This window comes from Apis mellifera, linkage group LG2 (genome assembly GCF_003254395.2).
Source record: "Apis mellifera strain DH4 linkage group LG2, Amel_HAv3.1, whole genome shotgun sequence".
NCBI classification, from domain to species: Eukaryota; Metazoa; Arthropoda; class Insecta; order Hymenoptera; family Apidae; genus Apis; species Apis mellifera.
The window spans coordinates 7,838,424-7,861,335 of record NC_037639.1 but is presented as its reverse complement, the minus strand read 5'-3'; the positions used below and the strand labels follow the sequence as shown (position 1 = coordinate 7,861,335).

General features: G+C 41.1%; 1 protein-coding gene across 9 annotated transcripts in view; it reads left to right on the top strand.

Moving 5' to 3' along the window:
* Positions 1-22,862, top strand: part of LOC410882 (mucin-5AC) — a 286,325-nt gene extending 263,463 nt beyond the window's left edge. For 3 of the 9 annotated variants that reach the window (XM_026446429.1, XM_026446432.1, XM_026446433.1), the window contains 13 exons: positions 3,470-3,542; positions 4,195-4,235; positions 5,977-6,135; positions 6,618-7,694; positions 7,774-7,892; positions 7,974-8,131; positions 8,326-8,597; positions 10,457-10,697; positions 15,398-15,592; positions 16,103-16,165; positions 16,680-16,948; positions 19,359-19,576; positions 19,970-22,862. In XM_026446429.1, the coding sequence (XP_026302214.1) occupies positions 3,470-3,542; positions 4,195-4,235; positions 5,977-6,135; positions 6,618-7,694; positions 7,774-7,892; positions 7,974-8,131; positions 8,326-8,597; positions 10,457-10,697; positions 15,398-15,592; positions 16,103-16,165; positions 16,680-16,948; positions 19,359-19,576; positions 19,970-20,245 (3,161 nt within the window). In that variant the 3' untranslated portion in view covers positions 20,246-22,862. Of the gene's footprint in view, positions 1-3,469; positions 3,543-4,194; positions 4,236-5,976; positions 6,136-6,617; positions 7,695-7,773; positions 7,893-7,973; positions 8,132-8,325; positions 8,598-10,456; positions 10,698-13,051; positions 13,814-15,397; positions 15,593-16,102; positions 16,166-16,679; positions 16,949-18,120; positions 18,167-19,358; positions 19,577-19,969 lie in introns of those variants that run through there. The other 6 variants (XM_026446430.1, XM_026446434.1, XM_016910911.2 and 3 more) reach the window with 6 other exon arrangements.
* Positions 22,863-22,912: the final 50 nt, after the last annotated feature.

Sequence of the window (22,912 nt, the reverse complement as noted above, 5' to 3'; positions counted from 1 at the left end):
GTTAATATAAAGTCGCGAGATAAAACTTCGTGATCCTGATAAAATCGTGTGAAATGGATTATTATGTCTCGTGTGATATTTGACGGGGAAAAGGATTCGTATTGATCGTTGATCAATGATATTTAAGAATTGAAAATGAAAATTGTTGTTGTAATATTATCAATGCATCGTTTCTTAAATTTTCTCTCTCTATTTAGATCTAAGCCTTTCACTTTAATATATATACTATATTTATAAATATAATTTATAACTTTCCAAAATAAATAAATTGTTGAAACTTTCAAATAATTTTATATCGATCTCTCATATCGATTTGTCATATTATTTTAGCAATTTAACGATTTCTCGCAGTATATACTGGACTAATCGATTATCCGATCGCGCAAACAACTTCGCCAATCGCAAGTGACACAATCTCTCTCCGGATTATATATAATCGTAAAATTGCAATCAGTAAACTTTGGCAAAATGAAAAAGATCGTGAAACGAGTATTAACTAGAAGGAAAACCAACGGTCAGAAAGAAAATTACGCGTATTTTCGTATCTGATTATTATAAAATTACAGTTTTATATACCGGTGGCGCTAATCAACCGTGACCAAAGCGTGAGCTAATCTCTTCTAATCTTAGAACGTCGTGAAAAAAAAAAGAAAAAAAGAAAAAAAAAAAGGAAAAAAAAATTATTCGAAGAATGTTGTTAAAATCAACATTCGCGCTGGAAGGGCCTGAGAATAGACGGTCTCATCCTAAACGATTGGTACTTCTGGGCCGCATACAACGTACTGGAAACCTGTAATTGTCTGGTCACGCGAGGTCACCCTGAGAACACGAACACGATTATACGTGACGTGCACCATACCAGCCATTAAGTTGCAGCCAGTACACGACAGATGGTACAGGTTGCTTGAGCATGCCCCCGATGCAATTTCGTGACAGGGTGCAAGAATAGCGAGAATCGAGAGGGGAGGAATGGAGGGAAAAAAAAAAAAGAAGAAAAAAAAAAAAGAGAAGAAGAAATTTCTGAAAGTTTCTTAACATTCAAGTTCTATCGATGATTGCCGGACAATAATGGGTTGCTTGATGATAAATTAATTTTGCAAAAGGGTTAGTTCGGGGTAAGATTGTACTGTTGATACGTGTATTGCAGTGTGTATTGATTGAAGCTTGAGTATCCTTTAAATAAAATATCCGAAGTAGCATGGATATATCATCGTTTTACGCCATGTTCGATTATCTTTTGGATCGTTTGAGATAATTGCACGTTAATTCATATTTCTTTCTTTTTTTTCTTTTCAGAATTATTTCGTTCTTGAACGATACTTCTACTACCATGTGATATTTCGTGTATGGTGTAATAGAGTTGCCGTGCAAAGTAGTTACGCGGAAGATTGACGCTTCCATTCTGCGATGAACAACGATAACGTTAGCCCGCCTGTTTTCGTGGACAAGTTTAGGTATATGCCGTGTTAATCCCCAAGGCTTAGATGCGGGACAGAGAAATCCCGGTGGTTATTCGCAAATGCGTAGCTTGCGGAACAAGATCCAAGGTATCACAGTTGGTCTATCTATCCGTTTTCATTTCAAACTTTCCCGTTGAAATTTTAAAGTGTCATCTTTCCGTTATTAATTATCAGAGAATATTGAAAATTATCGCCTAATGCTTCGAGCAGACGAAACAGGTTACATTAACTTTTTTCAAAAATAACTTTTATTTTTATTTAACTGTATCCAGTATTTCTCCTATTTCTATATACATTGGTATACACTGAGAAAGATCTATGTTTCTAAATTTAGAAGGCATCGCAGAAGCTTAAAATACGATCGAGCAATAAATGATCGGTTTATTTACCGCCTCTAGGTTCAATGCTCCGAGTAAAGAATATAATGTATATATGAATATTGGCAAACTGTAAGTAAAACGCATTCTCCATAGTGTGTGTGCCGAGTTGTGAAAGTACACCGCGATGTCCGACATAGCGGTTGTCATCTATTCCATGGTTAATTTTCATTGAATACCATCGTACAACATTACGAAAGAATCGGCTGTCAAGTTTCTTACTGTCCACTACTCGTTCCTTTCCCCATAGATTTATTAGAAGAATTCCACGTTTTTAAAAATAAGATTTGCAACAAATAATTCTAAAATTGTAGAAAAATCACTTCATCGGATAATTTCTATATTCGTTCATTATGATATATAGAATGGCAATTAGAATTTAAAATATATGATTTAATAATATTAGTCACGAATACAGTGCAGTTTAGAAAATTCTAACGTGTAATTCTAAGATAACGAAATTGAAACGAAACACTCACATTGTGAGCGGACAGCAAATAAAACGCATTCACATCCACCCGGACAATAAGAATTATCTGGAAACCGGGGTGTCAAGGGAGACCGTTTCATTTTCCCCCTCTGCAAAAAGACTGCGCCCTGTCAACACACCGGTGTTTCCCGGTTAAAATATTGATTCTCCGAGGTACGTTCGATTGCCGAAGCGAAAGTGAACGTCGAGTCGAACGCGTGTCCACGCGTTACAAAAACGTACCGCAACAATACTTTTGCCCGGCTACCTATCGGGATCTCACGAACTGTCACGAGCTGTTTCGACCGTGTCGGCGACAAACCGTTGGTGGCAACGCGATGTGGATACGTAATTTATCCGCAATCAAACGGTCATTAAATTGAGGATGGGAACGATGGAGCCGATACCGGCAAAGTTTGCCCGATATTACAATTACAATTGCGCGGCCGTGTGTGTAATCGATATTAATTAAAGAGCACAATGCGATCGATTCGCGAAATGGACGGGAGAATCGAATCGGCGCTCCGCTTCGTCTATCGTTGACAGCTCGCATCACCCGTTCCGACAATTACGCCGGGACAATCGACGCTGGTTTTTTAGATCTGGAATGAATCGATATTTTGCTTATTCTGGTGAAATGGAATAAAGGAAATATCGCTCGTGTATTGATGGAAACGAGGGGGACAATTTTGAGAAAAAAGGAGGAAAGGGAAGAGGGAATGCGATGCGAAATATTTTCACGCCGGATAAATAAGGATAATTCGTTGAAATAAAGGGAAATTTCGTAATCGCTGTTCAAGAATCATATTTCCCCTGGATTAATAATCATTTTAATCTTCATCTTCTCGCGCTCAGATCATTAATTCTAGTTTGAAGTTTGAAAGTTATTATATCTAACCCTTTCCTTGTTACGTTATACCTAGATATTTAGGATTAGAGACTAACAGAATAAAATCGCTGGTGTGATACTTTGACTTTATCACTTCATCATCAATTATCTATTTCAATATTTTTCCAACACTTTTCTTGCTACGATATTTGTTACAATCCTTTGTAATAATCGAATATGTATATGTACATATATATTAATAATTTACTTGCCACACGTAATGATGATGAATCACACGAAATCTGACCATCCACCGTGGTTTGATTTGTTACAGAGGGCAACAAGTGCCCGACCCCAGGCTGCACGGGGCAGGGTCACGTGACCGGACTCTACTCTCACCACCGCAGGTAAGCAATTATCGGTAATTAACCTGTGCTCTGCACTTTAGCCCTGGTCGATTAGAAACCTAGCCACGACAGGAAGATCGGACGAAATAGCGAACCTATTCGACGTATCCGATCGTCGCCGAATATGCGATGCAAGAGATATGATAATCTTTGTAATAGGCGCAACGAAAACTGATCTTCTTGTACGTGGAAGAATAACTCTTACAAATTTTACGTAAAGAAATTTGAATAAAATCCCGTATCCTTGACAAAATTCCAAAGAATATTTATCCAAAGTTTTCAAATTATTATTGTACTTTATCAAGATAAGATCAAAAGGAGTTAAGAAAATGTAATGGAAGAATACAAGATAGTTACAAATCAATTTAATGAAGTGATCTATATCAAACTTTCTATATCACTGTTTCCTGCGTTACGAAAATTATACAGAATTCAGTGTTATTTGAATTTTAAGAAACGGAGAAGAATTTGATTAACGCATAACTTAAGGGGAAATAAAATTACAACTTGGCTCGACAAACTTTTGGCAACGACTGTGAGCCAATGTTGAAAGACCACTCGTATTATATCCCCAGTTTATATCTCTCAAATCTTTACATTTCCCACGTGTACTCAACGTGTCACGCTTCATAACTTCCTACTGTGATTTCAGCCTATCCGGTTGTCCACGAAAGGATAAACTAACGCCAGAAAGTAAGTAACCGGCGCAATTATTTCTTACTTCTTATCAGTAGTTACATAGATGCATCTTCTTTTTGCGAGACTGCCTTTTTCACGCGACGAGGGTGTGGCGAGTGAACGAGCGAACGAACACTTATTTTCGAAACGGTGGCACTTTTCTTTTTAAATCGGCACACACACACAATCTTTAATACGCACGCGTTTCAATCAAGATTTCGCGCGACTCGACGTCTGTTTTCGCGTGAGAATGTGACGAGAAAAAAAGAAGAAAAATTTTATTTTCTACACAAATTCTCGACACAACGTCTCGAACACAATCTTCTCGAGATTCGATTAATTAAATATTGGTATCGTGGAAAAAAAGAATATTAGACAGAATAGAAGAAAAAGAACGAAACTTTAAAGAACTTCCACTTCGTATTACTTCGAACGAAAGAGAAACAGGCCGGTTTTTTTCCAACCGTGCCCCGTCTATGTGTGTCTATGTGTCTGTCTGTTTTTTTTATATTCTTTGCGCTTTTCTTTTGCGGGGTAGAGAGCTTTATTTATTGCGTTTCACTTCAGTTTTTAATTTAACCGTTATGTTTGTAGTATTATAATTATAGTAGAGAATTATCACCACACTTGAATTTATTGGTTTACTGTTGGCCGTACCTACGAACATCTGGAGAACTCGAGACACGGGGAGCGCGACGGCTATATATTGCCGGATATATGCGTGTGCGCGCACGCCGGATCCGAACAGAAGATCTTGTGCGATTGAGTATAATTGTAGGGGCGATCACACACTCTTGTGACACGGTTCCCTTCACCCAGACGAACGATGTCTATCGACCTGTCCTGTGAGATACTACAACAAGCATTGTAGAGCAAAACACAGATGAGAAGTCATTGATCTCCAATGATTTTTATAAATCATACTTCACTTAAAATCCGAATTTAAATTTTTGTCGCCCAAATTTTTTTTCCTGATATAATATTCTGAGAAGATGAACTTTTAAACACATCGAATATAATTATTTTCACAACTAGATCATTACTATTAAAATGTTTGATATATTAATAAATTAGATTTTTCTTAGTTGCATTGCAAGGTGTTTGCCACGCGAGATACATCCCTGACACGAAACACAAACAATGTAATCCTGTCGAGATACACAAAAAAATCGTAATTTGTTGTTATATAATTTTGTCACTCGATTATTGTCTTTACTTGAGTTTCTCTCTACCCGCTCGGTATACTTGATTGTACTATTACACATTTGATTTATATATATTTTATATCCCCCGATTACGTTGTGTACCAACAACTGTCTCTTTGATTTTCGTTTCTCTTCCTTTCTTCGTTCTCTCCTCTATTTTTCTCTATATACTACACTACATCTCTCCGATATATTTATTCGATTTAAATATATATATATATATATATATATATTCCGATATCGCTTTAAATTAATTGGAATCGAAACGCGTGAAAATGAAATCATGTTGCCGACGATTATACTCAACGCATAAGAGTGGGCACCGAGCTGTGTGATTCAATGTATCCAGTTCGATTCGATATCTCGGTGTGCGCGTGTATATGTGGTGGTCCAGATTAGAAAGGAGATGATAATAAACGAGATAAAAAAAAATGGAAGATTTTTTAGAAGAAACGAGAAAGAAAATGAAAATAATAAAAATAAAAAAAAAAATTAAAAAGAAATATAAACGAGTTCCATAACCACGCCACGTGTCTCTGGGTTCTCTGCAGTTCTGGCGATGCATGAGACTATTTTGAAATGCCCGACACCTGGTTGCAACGGCCGTGGCCATGTCAGCTCGAATCGGAACACGCACAGAAGCCTGTCCGGATGTCCCATTGCCGCGGCCAATAAGCAGGCCGCACGCGAGGCACGACACAAGGCTCAAGGTAAGGCGACCCTCAAACGTGCCTGGAATTCGCTCCACGCGAAAATCCACGGGTCGAGCCATCTCGTGAAATCGGATCGGAGGGAGGGAGGGGGAGGCTTAAGCTTCTCGGCCGTCGCGAAAATAATCCTTGAAACGTTTCTCGATAGTTCTCGCGTGAGCGTGGGAGACTTCTATGCTTCTTCGTTGTAGTAATCGAACATTTGGAAATAGTTTTCTCTCGAAATGTTAGATGATATACTGGAAGAAAATTTTAAGATTATTTTCGAAGAAATGGAGACATTGATATTAAAGATGTCTTTCTTTTTTTTTTTTTATTTTACAATTGTGTCTCATCCAATTTTCTCATAACTTCTCAACATTTCAAAGAATGTGATGATACATTCTAAAGTATTATCTTTGTTGCTCATAAAACCACGTAATTTTTTAATCATTATTTCAAACGTATAAATACACGAAAAATATCGTTTCATATCGGAGCAGTGTCCGGAATTCCCCCCGAATACATCAGTACGAACCTGTTGCCACCGTCGATGGATAGCAAGAGCTATTCTCAATACGGGTCCACGGCGCAGGACACCAAGCCGGTGCTGAGCAGCCTGACTTACGACTACTACTCGACAACGAAGGGCAGCGGGATCAACGTGAAACCGCCGAAAACTCCGGAAGAGAATCCCTCGTCCCGTACGACCAAAGTGGTCCCGAAAACCGAGAACATGACACCTAGCGGCAGTTGCTGCAACACCCTACCATCCAGAGGGCAAAACACGTCCGACTTGCTGGTGCCGAAAACGGAGGAGGCAGCCTCCTGTCGAGTGAACTCGCCGCCACCACCGCCCCCGCCCACGGTACGACCAACCTACGACTCGTACATGAATCAGGACTCGAATTCCTCGTCGATGTCCTCGATGGACGCGATGGGGTCCAGAGGATCCATCGGCGCGACGATACATCATCCCGGCCAGCATCCAACCCATCACGTCCTCCCCATGCAGCCCACGGTCGCTTATCCCATACCGATGGTCGAGGACACGAGGATGAATCACCAGATGTCGCAGAGGTCGCCTTACGAATCGTCCGCCATGATGGCCGCAGCGGCCGCGGCTGCTGCTGCGGCCACCACCAGCGAGGAACTTTATCATCACAGAACGGCTGAACACGCGAGGGCCTACATGCATCCCGGAGCGAGCAACATCGCGCGCCCCGTCGTCACTTATTCCAACGAGATCGCGAACGCGAGGGGTTACGAGAACGCGGTGGCAAACGCCGCCAATCATCGGCCGTACGATCCTGGCACCACGTCCGCCTACGAGAGATACGACACCCAGAATTGTGCACCGATCCAGTCGCAGCAGCAGCAGCAGCAACAGCAACAACAACAGCAACAGCAGCAACAACAACAGCTACATTCGAGGACGAACATGTATTACCTGGGGCAGACCGGGATGACACCGGAGGAACAGGAACGAGTGTACCATCAGGAGGCTGCGGCTGCAGCGCAGCAGCATCAGATGGCGATGGCCGCTGCTACTGCTGCTGGGATGATGAAGACCGAGGACGGTGAGTGTTTTATTTGCAGATATTTAAATTATTATATCAGGATTTTCATTGAACCGTGCTCGTTTTCATTACATCGCAGTGAAATGCGTCACGGTGGCGCAAGTCCAGCAAATACAGAAACCCGGTGGTCCTCCAACTTCTCCAGGCGGCTCAGTGATGGATTTGTCGACGTCCAGTGTTACATCGACGAGCCCACAGGTCTGTCCAGTTCATGGAACTAAGTAAATTATTAATTACATTTAATGAATTGTCAATGAAACGTGATGATAATCATTGCAGGCGCCACCGTACGGTTCCAATAGTCTCAGTCCTCAATATGGCGGGGGCCAAACAGTCGGTGGCAGCCCCCAAGCTGCAGCAAGTCCGCATTTAACCGCGAGTCCTCAGGTGCCCAGTCCGGGGCAAACCCTCGATCTTAGCGTCAACAGGCTTCATAGGTAATTATCGTTTAATTTGTATTCAGAAAATATTCGTTTTAATCAAGATGTGCGGATCAAACGTAATTTGGAGACAAACGGGGGCAAGATTAGAAAATTTTAATCCGACAAAATGTTTTTTCATTTCTCAATCCGAGGATAAAACGAAAAGGGGAGAATATTAAGCCGTATATCACATCTTCATCTGATTACAGCGGCGCGCCAAGTCCGCAATATCCAACCGGCCATGGAGAAGCCGTGGCGGTCCCGGTTGGACCTGGTTTTCCAGCACCCAGACCAATCGAGGAGCAAACCGAGCCCGTTGACTTCTCGACGGCGAACGAGCCGGTCAATTTCAGCGGGGGGCCTGGAATCAGGCCTGTGCCAGGATTCCCGCCACCCGGCGTGCACGTCACGGCGTACAGCCGAGAAAGCACCCCCGACAGTGGAGGTTCCCACTACATGGACGCTTACCGCGATCCCACTGGTGAGCTATCATTGTTTATCATAACTTGCAAGATAGTTCATCATCGATCACGGAGAAAATATTTTGCTCTTCATATCTCCGTTCTGTCGTTACTCTTCTTTCTGATAATTTCTGCTGATGATTCTTATTGAACGATACATATTTTCTTTTCTTTTCTTTTTTTTAACATAAGAAATTAACGATACTTGAAAACTCCTTTTCCATTCCATTCCCCGTATACAAAAATTTAATCGAACGAAGAGAAAATCCAATTAGACTCAAAGTCCGTTCATTTGATCATCGCGCATCAACTCGCATAACAAGAGACGCTGAGCGACAAAACCAAGCGACGACTCGTGACTCGTATCCTCCGACGTTCTAATTTTCCATGTACACTTGAAATCAGCTTGTCCTTGTATCGTGTAACGGGCGAGGCGATATCGAGGGGGAGATCGAAACGAAGAGGACATCGACGAGCGGGAGGGATACGGAAAAGAACAAAGAGCTGGACGCCCTCGGGGTTCGGTACGGGGGAGGTACGGAACGAGAGAGCGATACGCGGTTACAACCGTCGAATAAAAATTCGGCGGAACAGTACATGACTGCCATAATAGGCACCTATGGCCTCGACTCTCATTTTCCTGCAGTCTCTCTGTGCCTTGGCATTCCAAACCTACAGGGCAGCCTATTCTCCACCGTCCATGTCGTCGTTCCTCCCGCTCTCGCACCCGTCACACACACCCCCGCCCCCTTTTCCTCGGCCCCTCTCATCCTCCTTCCTCGCAGCGTGGATGTGCACCAAACCGGGCACCCTTCCCACCGGACCCACCTCCCTGTGGCGGTACACGACCATTGTTAATTATCAATATTTCGCGTACACGTAGCCGGCAAAAGTCCGGCGCGGCCAATATTGTGCGGACTCTGACGCTGGGGAGTAGTTATTGAAATTGAAACACTCGAGCACACAGCCGGCATGTCGGGTTCATTCGTTCGTTTCGGCGTCGTCGTGTTCAAGCGACGTCGACGTCACCCGTACAACCGGCGCTCCTCGTCCGTCGGCTATTTGCACTGCAGACGAAATGAATTCTTGCCGGTAAATAAACGCGTAGATTTTACAACGGTTAATCAAGCGACGCGTCGGTTTCGACCTTTGCGCCTCTGAAACCTTTGTCCTCCGCTTTCGATTGCTCCTTGTTCTTTTTTTTTTTTTTTTTTTTTTTTCGCTTGTTCCATCCCCTCCTCCGCCTTCCCTCCCCCTTCCCTCTTCCTTTTTTTTATCATTCTATCTCCGTGGATACTCCGTGGATACCACTTTTGTCCCGCGTGGAATGGAGGAGAGGCTTCTTTATTTACTTCGTTATTGCATCTCGTTGCCTCGCGAGGAGATTACGGTGGATTTTCATAAAATTGAAACTACCACGCTCCGCACACCGGTAGCTACGCGAAACGGTGCATATAGGTGTGTACTCACCGGTGCTCCAGTTTTTATCGTACTCGTGTTTCTTTGTTCTACATATCCGCCGAACCGATTTAATATACATATGCACGTATCCATGCGTTATATAACATATTTGAACGGGAAGTTTGACAAGTATAGCACGGATTCGATCAAATATTTCAAAGTTTCAGACCGGCCCTCACGCGGGCAACGGCCGGCAAGCGGGGATGGAAAATTTAAATGTGTGAATAAAAAATTTAAACATCAACTTCGTTTAAAGTACAATTTCCTGTTCCAATATTCGAAACTTTCGTTATTATTGAAATAGGGGATAATTTTTTCGAATTGTAAAATTTCTGTGGAAAAAAGAATTTACGATTAACAATAATTGAATATTTATTTCGTTTGAATTAAATGTAAATATTTCTCGTTCTCGAAACAGGTTACGGACCAATGAGCCCGCACCCAGGCTACGGAATGACAGGCGTTCAACCGGAATATCCTGGGAACACGTACACTCCTTACCCCACTGCAGGCTACAATTGCGGTGGAACTTATCCCGGAGGTCCCGTGACTTCCGGTTACCAAATCCCAGCTGGCTACACGCCGACACCCTGCTATAGCATGCCACCCCCGCAACACACAGTCGGACCTCTCGATAAACCTACGGGTAAAGACGATAGGTAAGGAACTCGATCATCTATTCTCCTTTCCAATATGATTCCGCAGTCGTAAATATAATGTGACGTTTCCGGTTCATCAGGAACTTCATTCGATATTTCAAAGAAATTCAAAGAATGGGATCGTTCACTTCTAAAATTATTTCTCGATAATAATATTTTCTCTATAATTTCGTGGAATTGATACGCGTAACATTATTTTTTTTTTTAATTATTCTGTCGCGTAAAATTTGGTTTCTTTTCTTTTTTTTTTTTTTCAAGGAAAGAATATCCCGAATATCAATCGAATGATAACTGTTTCAATATTTCTTACTATATTCTTTAGTAATCAAATTTATTTGAAACGGACCAAGAGCGAAATATCATCACTATGCGTATCCCTGATCGTTCCACCAAGCCAAAGCAAAAAATAGAATAAGATTCACTATTCCACGCGATTCACGAACGTTCCATTCTTCATCCTACAAGGTTGTTCAATGAGCCGGACGAAACGTCCACCCGCGTCTAATAATCGCGGATATGGTACTTGCCTTGCGGAAAGGGTCGCGCGAATATCTCTGGTGTGTACGCGCACTATTCGCGGTTGAAAAGGCGGCGAAGGGAGTTAAAATCGGCGAGGAGGAAGGCATACCTACCTACCTACCTACCTACCTACCTACCTACCTCCATTTTGTTAATTAAAGTAATTACTCTTCGTACCGAAAGTGCCAACCTTATTCTAATTGACGTAAAGCTCGGCGGAGAGGGGGAGGAGGAGGAGGCGCGGTTCGGCGCATAAGGAGGAGAGGAGGCGGGATGAGGGAGGGGGAGTGATGGAGAGAAGGGGGTGGGCTGCTTCAAGGGTGGAATAAGGTCGGAAGGGTGGGTGGGGTATAATCAGTTGCCACCGCACTGGATTATGGGGCGAGACCCATCGAGGTTAGACCCTTGAAATGCACCTCGGATACCTCGGGCAAAACTGGTTTCCTCTCTTTTCTAATCTACCATCCTCCTCCTCTCCCACCTTCCCTCCCTCTGGAATTCCGCGCGTCCGTTCGACAACGTTGCCGAGATTCTTGGAGAATGTTGACGTTCGGGGTGGTGTCGAGCACCAATTCTTGATATATCGTGGATTGGTTGGTGATTAGAGAGTTGGAGAATTGATCGTTAAATTGTTGAAATGATTGGACGTAATAATTTTAATCGAATTTCGAGGGAACGTTAATTGACAATTACATAGGGATATCTTGATCAAATTTTTAATTTGGTTTAAAAAACCATTTACCACGTGATCACAATCGACAATCTAGTAATCAACTTTTGAATTAAAGTTCTTTTTTAATTGATTAAATTTTTCACATTATTAATAGAATTTCCGTCATCCTGTTCACAAGTCTGTTAACCAATAATAATAAAGAAGTATTTCAATACACATTCGTTACAAAGATATACTTCGAGGATCGGGATTATCTCCCCTCAAAAAAATAAACGTTCATAAAATCAACGTTCATATATTCCCTGTTCATTCGATGTACTCGTAACACGAGACGAAGAAATAAGCGGATGAAACAACTTATTGTCCGTATAAAGACAGAGAATCTGGCGGTTAGACGGAGGGGGAGGGTGGAAAAATTCCACGGAAGGCAGAGCATCCTGTGGAGGGGCGTACCGTTGAATTGCACTCAAGTCCGCATCCGTCGGCTCGGTTGGCCGGCAATATCGCGGCTACTCAAGGGCCATCGAGGTTTTCGAGGCTTCTCATAGCCCGGCGGTAGTTCGTTCATCTACGAGACTACGAGGAGACGAGAGAAAAAAGGCAGAAGCAAAGCACGCTCTCTCGTGGCTCTGATCCGCGTATATTCCTTCCGCCTCCTGCTCCTCCTAGCTTGCCGCGCCTCTTTCCTCCTATTTTCTCCACCGACCGGTGCCGAACTTTTGCCGGGATATTTTTTTTTTTCTCCTCTCACTCTCATATGTCGCTATCACGCCCGTATACCTCCCTCTCGCCTCGCCGAGAAGGAAAAGTTGGGGGAGCGCAATAAAAGTTTTCGGGTCGGGTATCCCGCTCTGTAACGACGCGACGCAACGATTGCGTTGCGGCCACGCTCGTACCCTGGATGTTCGGATGTAATGCCGTTTGAGGAGGTTTCGAGATTAAAAACGTCGGTTAGAATCGGTTAAAGTTTGAATCACAAATGATACGAAAAGGGGGGAAGATCCAGCTGCGCGCGAAGGGGGTTGAAATGAAAGAAACGAAGGGCATCCATCGTACGGTGATCGTGGTTGTCGATCGAAGGGACACGTTGAGGTGCAGGCGTAAGAGAGACGAGCAATCGCGTTGCTTTGTGTCTTATTGTTGTTGATGTTGTTCGATGCAGTATGAATATGAGGCGGCACTCGTTGAATTTCGCGCCTCGGCCCGCCCCTCGTGGTCGCGATGGCAAGGAGCTGATACAGTGCCCCACGTCGTCCTGTGATGGCATGGGTCATGTCTCGGGAAACTACGCTACCCACAGAAGGCAAGGCAGCAATATTAACATTGACACTGACATTTAACATTTCGATTAGGAAATAACGATTGTGTATAATTTATATATATATAAATATCGATATATATATAGCGATGCAGCACGCACGCACGCACGCTGAACATCATACACGGAGATACGCCATACATATAGAGTACACACGAATACACATATATCTTGGAGCTAGTATATATATACGATTACTTCATGATTATCCTTGTTTTATATATTTATATATATAAAAGTCCAAAGATTCCTTGACAGTAGCACGATCCTTGTTTAAATACTTGATTCCATTGAACAGAAAGTAGAGTCATACATACATATATATACACATACACACATTGACATTTTCATAAGAAAACACATTTCAGATCAGTGCGATCTCTCACGAAAATGAGAATAACATGGATGGGTTATTTGCATCGATGCATATTGGTGGTCCGTGACGTAGTGGCTTCTTAAGTGTTTTGTGACACTATATCATTTTATCTAGAACGTACCTTCACCCCTGATTTCCTGGCTGAACAGGTCTTGTACTTCCTATTCGATATTGTTGTTACTATATACGTGTGAATATCCCCTATTGGTATAAATAGCTATCATTTACATTTATATTTTGTCTATTATTTTATATCATTTTATATTATCCATTTTTCACGATCTAATTTATTTTTCTTTCTTTCTTTCTTTCTTTTCTTTCGTTTTCTTCGCCCCCTAAAATATTTTCTCTCTCTGTGCATTACCTATTTTACCACGTACGTAAAAATCCCCCTTCACCTGCAGTTGCGTTATCGTACGATATATTATAACCAAAGTGTGTAGATGAGTTTCATGTTGAATGAAGTACTATTTGCTCCCCGTTTCGACCCGACCCCTACGAAAAGGGATGGCAAAATCATTAAGACTATCGCGGTTGAAGAGCAGAGCCTCGTGCTCGAACAAAGTTGCGCTGCTTCCATTGTAATTATATATTCATTTTCATACGCATCTAAATATATTACGTATATTTATAATACGATCACCGAACCCGCCCTTTTTTTTTTTTTCTTCTTAAAGTAAACCGCTTCTTCGCCAGCCTCGAGTGGGCAGCTTCGTAGCGAACTGTTACCAATGACCATGTCAGAGCAGAACTGTAATCAATGAAAAAAAAGATAAGAAGAAGACGACATATATCTATAATAAACATGAATAAAATAAATGGAAACGATTATGATAAAAATATGCAATCCGACATTGCACTGTGTTACGAACGCAAAAAAAAAAAAAAAAAATACAATTGGCAATTGACGAGTTTCACTGGGGTCAGGTGTGAGTGTGCTCCCTGCTCTCCCTTTCAGTGTTCCTAGAGTAAGGCCAACCTTGTATTGAACCTGAAACGCGATCGATCGTGCGAGCGACACCTCATGAGTGATCCAACTGGAACACGGCGTTGCCATTTGCATGCTATCGTGTAAATATTTATATATATATATATATATATTTATGTATATACAATTATACATCGTTGATTGCCCGTTTCGACTGTGCGCCCACTATTCACCCCGGTTGGCCCGAGGGAGAAGCTTGATCGGGATCTCGAAGATCGAACTCGATCATATTAAAGATCTCTCTTTCGAGAGAAAATGGGGACGTGCGTCAACGTGACGAAACGAGCCTTTTAGAAATGTCTTCGTTCGAACTGGACGCAAGGCAAGTCGTCGAAAAGAAAAGTGAATCGCGATAGAGGCTGTTTTTAAGAAATGATGACTGTTTAATGTGTAAGCAGCCGATCGTGTCAGCAGACGATCTCGATGAGCCGAATCCTTTCTTGCTTCCTTGAACGAAAATGATTATTCAACGATCTCGGTGTATCGATGTTTTTATCTCATCGAGATCTTCTCTTCGAATCGTTTAAATATGTGTATCACCTGGCGTAAGTACCCGAGACTTCTTGGCAACGTCGCGTAAATTGCATGCGATGTGTTGCTGAAGCCAACGTTGGATGTTCCTGAGGTGTGCGTTCGTGATCCTGACCATGGGGATTTCCTGCGCTGCTTACTCATTCAACTCGAATATCCTGAATATCGTTATCGAAACGTTAGAAGAATTTTATTATTATTATTATTATTATCTGTCGAATCGAAAGTAGCGCAAAATCGTCATGGTATATCTGGAACGTGTTTAAAACAGCAGATGCGTTTGTTTCCTTTCCAGCCTATCCGGTTGTCCACGAGCCGATCGTTCCCAGATCCAAGCGCATTCTCAAGAGCTCAAGTGTCCCACGCCAGGATGCGATGGTTCTGGACACGTGACCGGCAATTACTCGTCTCACAGGAGTTTGTCGGGTTGCCCGCGTGCTAACAAACCGAAGAGCAAGCCTCGAGATGGACAGGACTCGGAACCATTGAGGTTAGTCGTCGATTTTTAACTTAATTTATCCTTTGATCGGACTCAAAAAATTTGATGATATCAAATTTTCTTGATTGGTAAATCGTTTTTCCTCGAAAATCGGTGGAAACAATCGGGAATAATATCCCGAAATCAGCTGAATCGACTCTACGGTAGATTTGATCGAGATTAGAGAGAAAGATAGAATGGGATTAATTGAGAGGGATTCTAGTCTCTTTGCAAATTCTGCAACTTGTGTTACACATAATCGCGATCCCAATTTGCGCTTTCACACGTTGCACGCAGCAATCTTGCTAACCGCATTGCACGTGCTAAGATCTGGAGACCGAAAAGGGGCGGTTCCATCCCTTTCGCCGCGGTGTCCCTTAAACCCCCATCCGCTTCCCAACGCAAAGACGAAGACGCTGACTAATAACCAGCGGTTTCCGCTCGTTTCATGCTCTCTCCTATCTCTGTGCGGATGGATTATGTGATGTTGGTAATGGTGGTGTTGGCATTTTGGACTACTAGATGTCCAATCCCCGGTTGCGACGGGTCTGGCCATGCCACTGGTAAATTCTTGTCGCATCGCAGGTAAGATTTTCTCATCGTTTTTAACGGAGAATTACGTTATAATAATTAATAATTATGCGTTATCGAGTTTTAAATTCTTCTTCGTAATTTCTTTGCAAAAATTTTCCGCTTTCTCGCGTTTGAGAATATATTAGAAATATTCTATAAAGAAGAAGAAGAAGAAGAAGAAAAAAATAATAATAATAATTAGCGATAAATTCTCATTGTAATATAGCTTGTTAAAAGAAGAAATTTAATTTAATTAATTTTAATTAACAAAGTCAAAGTTTAATTTTGTTCTCGCTATAAAGTTTCACGAAATTTAATCAATGATAAATACATGTTATTTTAATTCCCTTCCTTTTTCTTTTTTTTTTTTTTAATAATTAATCGCCAACGACTGATCAAATTATAAAACATACAAAAAGAATCTTTCAACGTTTGAAAAAGAACCCATTTCTTTGTCTATTTTGTACAGAACTTTCATAATTTTATCAAACTTGTCCTTAATTGCGATTACAACGACTTGTTGCAGCGCATCGGGCTGCCCAATTGCAAACAGGAACAAGATGCGAGTACTAGAATCCGGAGGCACGGTGGAACAACACAAGGCAGCGGTGGCCGCGGCGACAGCGATGAAATTCGAGGGTGTGAACTGTCCAACGCCTGGTTGTGACGGGATCGGCCATATAAACGGGTCGTTCTCCACTCACAGATCACTGTCCGGTTGCCCGATCGCGGGCCACGCGGTGAAAAAGCCAAAGTTCGAAGACATGTCGAGCATGTACAGCAAAGGAATCACCGGTGAGGATCAACCCGCCTCAGATGTCGTTGATGTCTTCGATTATAATCGACGCGGATCGAATTTATTAATCGAAGAACGAAAGAGAGAGAGAGAGATCGGTTGGCTCGTCGTGAACGAGTCGATGATGATCGATATACCGTTATTACGAATCGAAAGATTCGCTGTAAAATTCGTGATTCTCATTCACGTCGAGCTAGAGACCTGATGTTGCGCGACGATGTGATGTGATTGCCTACCACAGTGGGGTAAAGAAGCGAAAATTGTAGAGTAGGCATGATCATTGAGAATTTTTTTTCTTTTTTTTATTTTTTTACTCGTTTCTCGCGCCGTACACTCGTCCAGATTATAATTTTATTTTTGTTTTTTTCTTGCTGCCTTTCGTGTATTTCGAAAATGAGATCTGAAATTGAGAAACATAGCAATATAGCATTAATTTATAATTTCGTAGATTGTTGCAATTTGGACGAGTTGATAGCAAAGAAAAAAAAAAGAAAAAAAAGAAAAAAAGAAAAAAAAGAAAAGACGAAGAAGAAAAAAAGAAGCCGTGACAAAATTCTGAAAACATTTATTTGTAAACTTGTGCATATAAGACCTTATACTTGAATCCTGTACTATGCCATACTCTACTCTTCACGCAATGATGTGCTGTCATACCAACAAGAGTAACCTCGTCCTTCTTCCTTTCCTATTTTCTGTCTTATGTCCGTATATTCAGTTATTTTTTTCAGTCGTTTATACTTGAATGTTACGTTACGTTCTCGCTATCCTGTTTCTTTGAGACGTTGGTATCCAGGTGTTTTCGAGATCTTTTTATTATATTATTATTATTATTGTTATTATTATTATTATTATTCCACGAGAGGACAGAGATGCACGAAATTGTTTGACCAACGACGAAAAAAAAAAAAAAAGAAAGAAAAAGAGAGAAACACCTGAACTGGGCACCTCGACTTCCACTGTGTCACTTTTGCTTCTTCCAATTACGAATTTACGCCCCCGCGAACATCCCGTTCCTACATTACTATGTGCAAGAAAAACAGAAACAAATAGAAAAAGAGAAAGAAAAATGTAAAGATAAAGAAAAAAGAAAAGAAAAGAAAAGAAAAAAAACAACCGTATGTCATTATAATGAAAAATAATATATTCTGATTTATTCTGGGATCACGATCAGCTCCTTTCCTGTCATTGAGCTTTGAGGAGAACATTTACTTTTGAAGGTAAGGGACTGACGTACTCGCCATTTGTTTTCTATGTGTTTTCGGTGTTACATACAAGATCCACACACCAGTAATTTTACTTTTTACGAGATGACGTCCGAGTGTTGGCAGCAACGATGAGAACTAGAAAGAAAAAAAATAAATAATACTGTAATAATTTCAACTCGAATTAAATTTTCTTCCTTAACTTTCCATGTAATGATAATTAAAAATTACGATGACGATTGAGCAAACAGAGGCCAACACTCGGTGTCTCCCATTTTTTTCTTCTTATCTGGTATGATGGCACCTCACGCTACCCCCCTAATCACCCTAACATCGTCCTCGATCATTATTCTCCTGCGGCACTCCTGTCAGGTTCGTGCGTCTGTCAATGAGCTAAACGCGTCACTCGTTTCATCGAAAGAACCAAGTTGTCGCGTTTGCGAGTTAATCGAAAACTCTTTTGTCTTCTATCACTTCAGCACGAACCACTCGCAGAAGAAACCGTAACCGATCCCATATTTCAGACAAAATCCTCATGCAGCGACTTGGGATATTTTCTAGACTATAACCGCCTAGCAAGCGATCATTGTTGTGCGATAAAACGAACCTGCGATGTGACGATGCACTTGTTTTCCAAAAAAAGAAAGAAAAAAAAAAAAGAAAAGAAAAAAGAAAAGAAAATTACAAAAAAAAAAAACAATCTTACTCAACCACACAGGCCAACCCAAATCGCTGTCCGAAGCTTTCCTGGCGCTACTTTACATATACGCTCTCGCCACATTATTTCTCACATTTTATTGTATATTGAATCCCGCACACCTGTCAAGAACTACGTAAACTAGTTACATCTTTTCTTCTGTAACAAAAAAGCTTTTGTACAAATACTCGCGCTCGAGTTGACGAGCTTCGGCCAAGATCTTGGGTTGATCGAACTTTTTTTTTTTTATTTGGCCTTCTTGTCTTCCGATGGTTTTCCGTTCTTCGAACAAAACCTGTCTTCTCGAGATTATTCTTGTACAACGTATCGATATCGAATAAAAGAAATTATATATGATAGACCAATTGTGTCTCGAGAACAGGTTGGAAAGCTGTTGGAAATCGAGAAAAGCAAAGATATAATAAAAGAGAAATGAAAGAAAAACAGAAAAGAGAAGAGAATACATATAGACAGGCTTGTTAAAATGGACCGTCTATGTCCTATCTTCAGGAGTGGACACCAGTGGTCCGGCTCACGGGGGTGCGGTGGGTACGGGTCAGGGTAACACGAGTGGTAGCGGTACCGCCAGTGGCCAGAGCGAGGATCTCTACACACTGGAGGCCGAGATCACGGAGCTCCAGAGAGAGAATGCTCGGGTCGAATCGCAGGTGCTGCGCTTGCGCTCCGATATCACCGCCATGGAGAACCAGCTGAAGCAAGGTGAAAAGGTCAGTACGCTTGTACTCAGTCGGTAATCGATTACATACCATCCGCTGATAGAAATGGCAAAGAGATTTCCGGTTGCCAATTATACAGAACGTGATCCAATTTGGACCTAAAAGTTTCGTTTAATGAAATGATTGTAGAGAAATTCTCTGAGATTGTTAGAATATTGATCCATTTTAGGATTAAATGATATGATATAAAGTTAAAATTTTAATCCAAGATTGTAGATTCTTGTGAATGTGTGAAATATGTTAATACGTGAATCGATACTTTTTCACAATTATTAATTCGCATGTGTACATTTTCTTCTTCTTTCTTTTTTCTTATTTAACTTGTGTCAAAATGCACATTTAATACAGCTGAATGTTTTTAAAAAAAGGTTCGTTTCTCCGCAGGAAACGGCGGCGACTGTTCAGCGAAACAACAATCTGACCGATTACTATCAATCGCTGCGCGAAAATATGATAACTTTGTTGGAGCACGTGCGAATACCGAACGCCCCAGGCGGACCGCAAGAGAAGATGAGCCACGAGAACTTCGACAGTTACCTGACGAAGCTGCAGACATTGTGCACCGCCGATGGTTATTGCGCGGACGAGGCGAACAGGCCGATATACGAGACGGTGAAGACCGCGCTGCAGGATTTCACGGTCCTACCGACACCCATCTGAGACCATCCTTAAAGCTCCATGATCGGATACAACGTGACAGGGACGTGTTTCATGCGGTGACTTCGTTATCATTGTGGCGGTGCTGAACGATTACCATGATGACACGAAATGATGTTGCGTTGCCAATACTGAATGGACAGTTCGTGCGATAAACGTGAACACAAATCGTGTGTCGGTAAATGAGCAAAGGAAGAGACCTTCTGTCGGATAGATATCGTGTCAGGGTGATCTCTTTCTCTCTCTGTATCAAGAGAGAAGAAGAATTCGCATAAACTTTTTAACAATTATCGGGTGATCTGTTTGTGTACCAAGGGAAAACGGTGCTTTCAACTGTCGGTAAATCGGCAATGAATGTTGGACATCGACGATCTATTGTATAGACTGTTAGTAAATGTTTTAAAAAAAAACGGTGTCTAAGGGATATCCTCTGATGATCATTCAGTGCGATCCCGTAGAACCGTGAGGACTGACGTTGCTCATAGCGATATCTTTTGTATATAATACAACGCGTAGGGCGTAAGAGCATAGGATGTAAGATCAATCGCGAGAATCACAAAGATATACTCGCAAGTACAATCGTGATTGTAAATAGATGGAAGAGAATGCATTTATATATAAATATATATATAAATACATATTATTCGATGAAAAAAAAAAAAAAGAAACGTTAATGTGGTTATCATTCTTAAGCATGTAAAGAAAGAGAAGACGAAGATAATGAAGTACACAGAAGAGAACATGAATTGATGATTAGCTTAGATGTATATCGAATCGTATCGCTCTTACCAAATAACTGTTACTAATCCGTTAAGCCATTAAACGTTTAAAAATACGAGAATGTGGAACCGCTGCTTCTGCTATTTAATGAAAAATGAAAAAAAAAAAAAGAAAAAAAAAAAGAAAAGAACCGACGGCTAATTATAAATTACTATTGCGTACTTATTACCGCTAGATATTATTATTACTATCGTCACTGTTACAACCACCGAAGATCGTTTCTAGGACTAATCCAATTATTATTATTGCTACCACTACTCTTACTACTGTCTGATATAGGGATACTATAGCGACGAATATACCGACGCATTTATATTATCAACGAGTCTACGAAACGGCGAAACACGTTGTCCATAGTGTGTACATAGAATCGACAGAGAATATTACGAATATTATATGACGTTTCGGTGGTGGTTATCACCGATCCACTTGGCTAATTGTGCGTAAAGATGAGAGAGGAAATCCTGCACGGAGGAAATATCACAAAATTCAATAACGGTACAATGTACACAGTGATCGTCGTGGATTACAGGATTAATTGTCAAAAATGTCAATCGTAAACACACGGTGTATTTATCGAATTAAGTATCGAATCGAGCGTTGAAGGAGAGCATCGAGGATCGACGAGCTGAAACACGGGGATGATTCTTGATCCTCGTGCTCGTGAATCGTCGATCGATCAAGAGTGAGGACGAAGGAATACTCGTTCTTTTTTTCGTGCAATAGCTTGACAGACGTTTCCACGTCGTTGTTTCTTTCGTTGATGAGGTTTGTTATAATAAACAGATACACGCGTGCCTAGTACGTATGAGGTTGTGTCTGTGTAAATTGTTATCATTTTTTTGTTGTTGCATCTACGTCCCCCTACATTGTAAGTTTTTTGATGAATCACGAGATGCGCGCGAGGAATCGAGCGTGTAAATATCGGTGAGTTCCCGCGTGTATTTCGCGAAAATATCTTCCGCCTCTTGAATAATCGATCGAGGACTCGACGAAGGAGAGCATACATTTCTGACAATACAATACACATCGTCGAATCAGTAGCGTTTCTGGTTCATTACTCTGGCATTGATACGTATACGAGAAAAAAATTATCTTTAACATTTTATCAAGTAACACAGTGTTAATAACTCGAGTATTAGTTAAAAGAAGAAGAAGAAGAAAAAAACAAATGAAAATGTAGAAAAGTTGCGAGACGATCAAAGGGGACGAAGATATTTTGCGTGCAACGCTTATTATATTTTGCGGACTGAAATAATTTTGTTACAGTAGAACGAGGCAGTGTATATATATATAGGAAGTGGGCGAATACAGGAGATATTATACAGCGGAATCAATTATTCGTCTGTTTCGTGGACAGACGGAATGAAAGATATCGTGAGGAAAGGGACATACTTTAACCAAACCACCGTGTAGTGAGAGTAATAATAAATTAAAGAAAAAAAAAAAAAAAAAAAGTATAGCGATAGTCGGCCGATGATTACGATTAATCTTCGACGTTATCATTATTCTTGTCATTGTCATTATCATTATAATTAACATCGTCACTGTGATTAGATCTATTTTTTTGCTCAACCACGAATCAAATACACACAAAGGGATGAACGGAGATATTTCATAGTCAACATGGCGCCCGTTCCTCTCCTCCCAACGAGTTATCATTCTGACGATATTATTGCTATTATTGCCATTATTACCATTATTGTCGTTACGTTCTCTCGTCATTATTATGATTATTATTGTTGCCGTTGATAAAGTTGTACGAATATATAAGTTCAATGACATGCTTTAAGTAAGTATAAATGTTACTCCGATTGAATAAAGGGTATTTATCGATGAATCTTGAAATTATTCCTTTTTAAAAGAAAAAAAAAGAAAGATGGGTTCTTT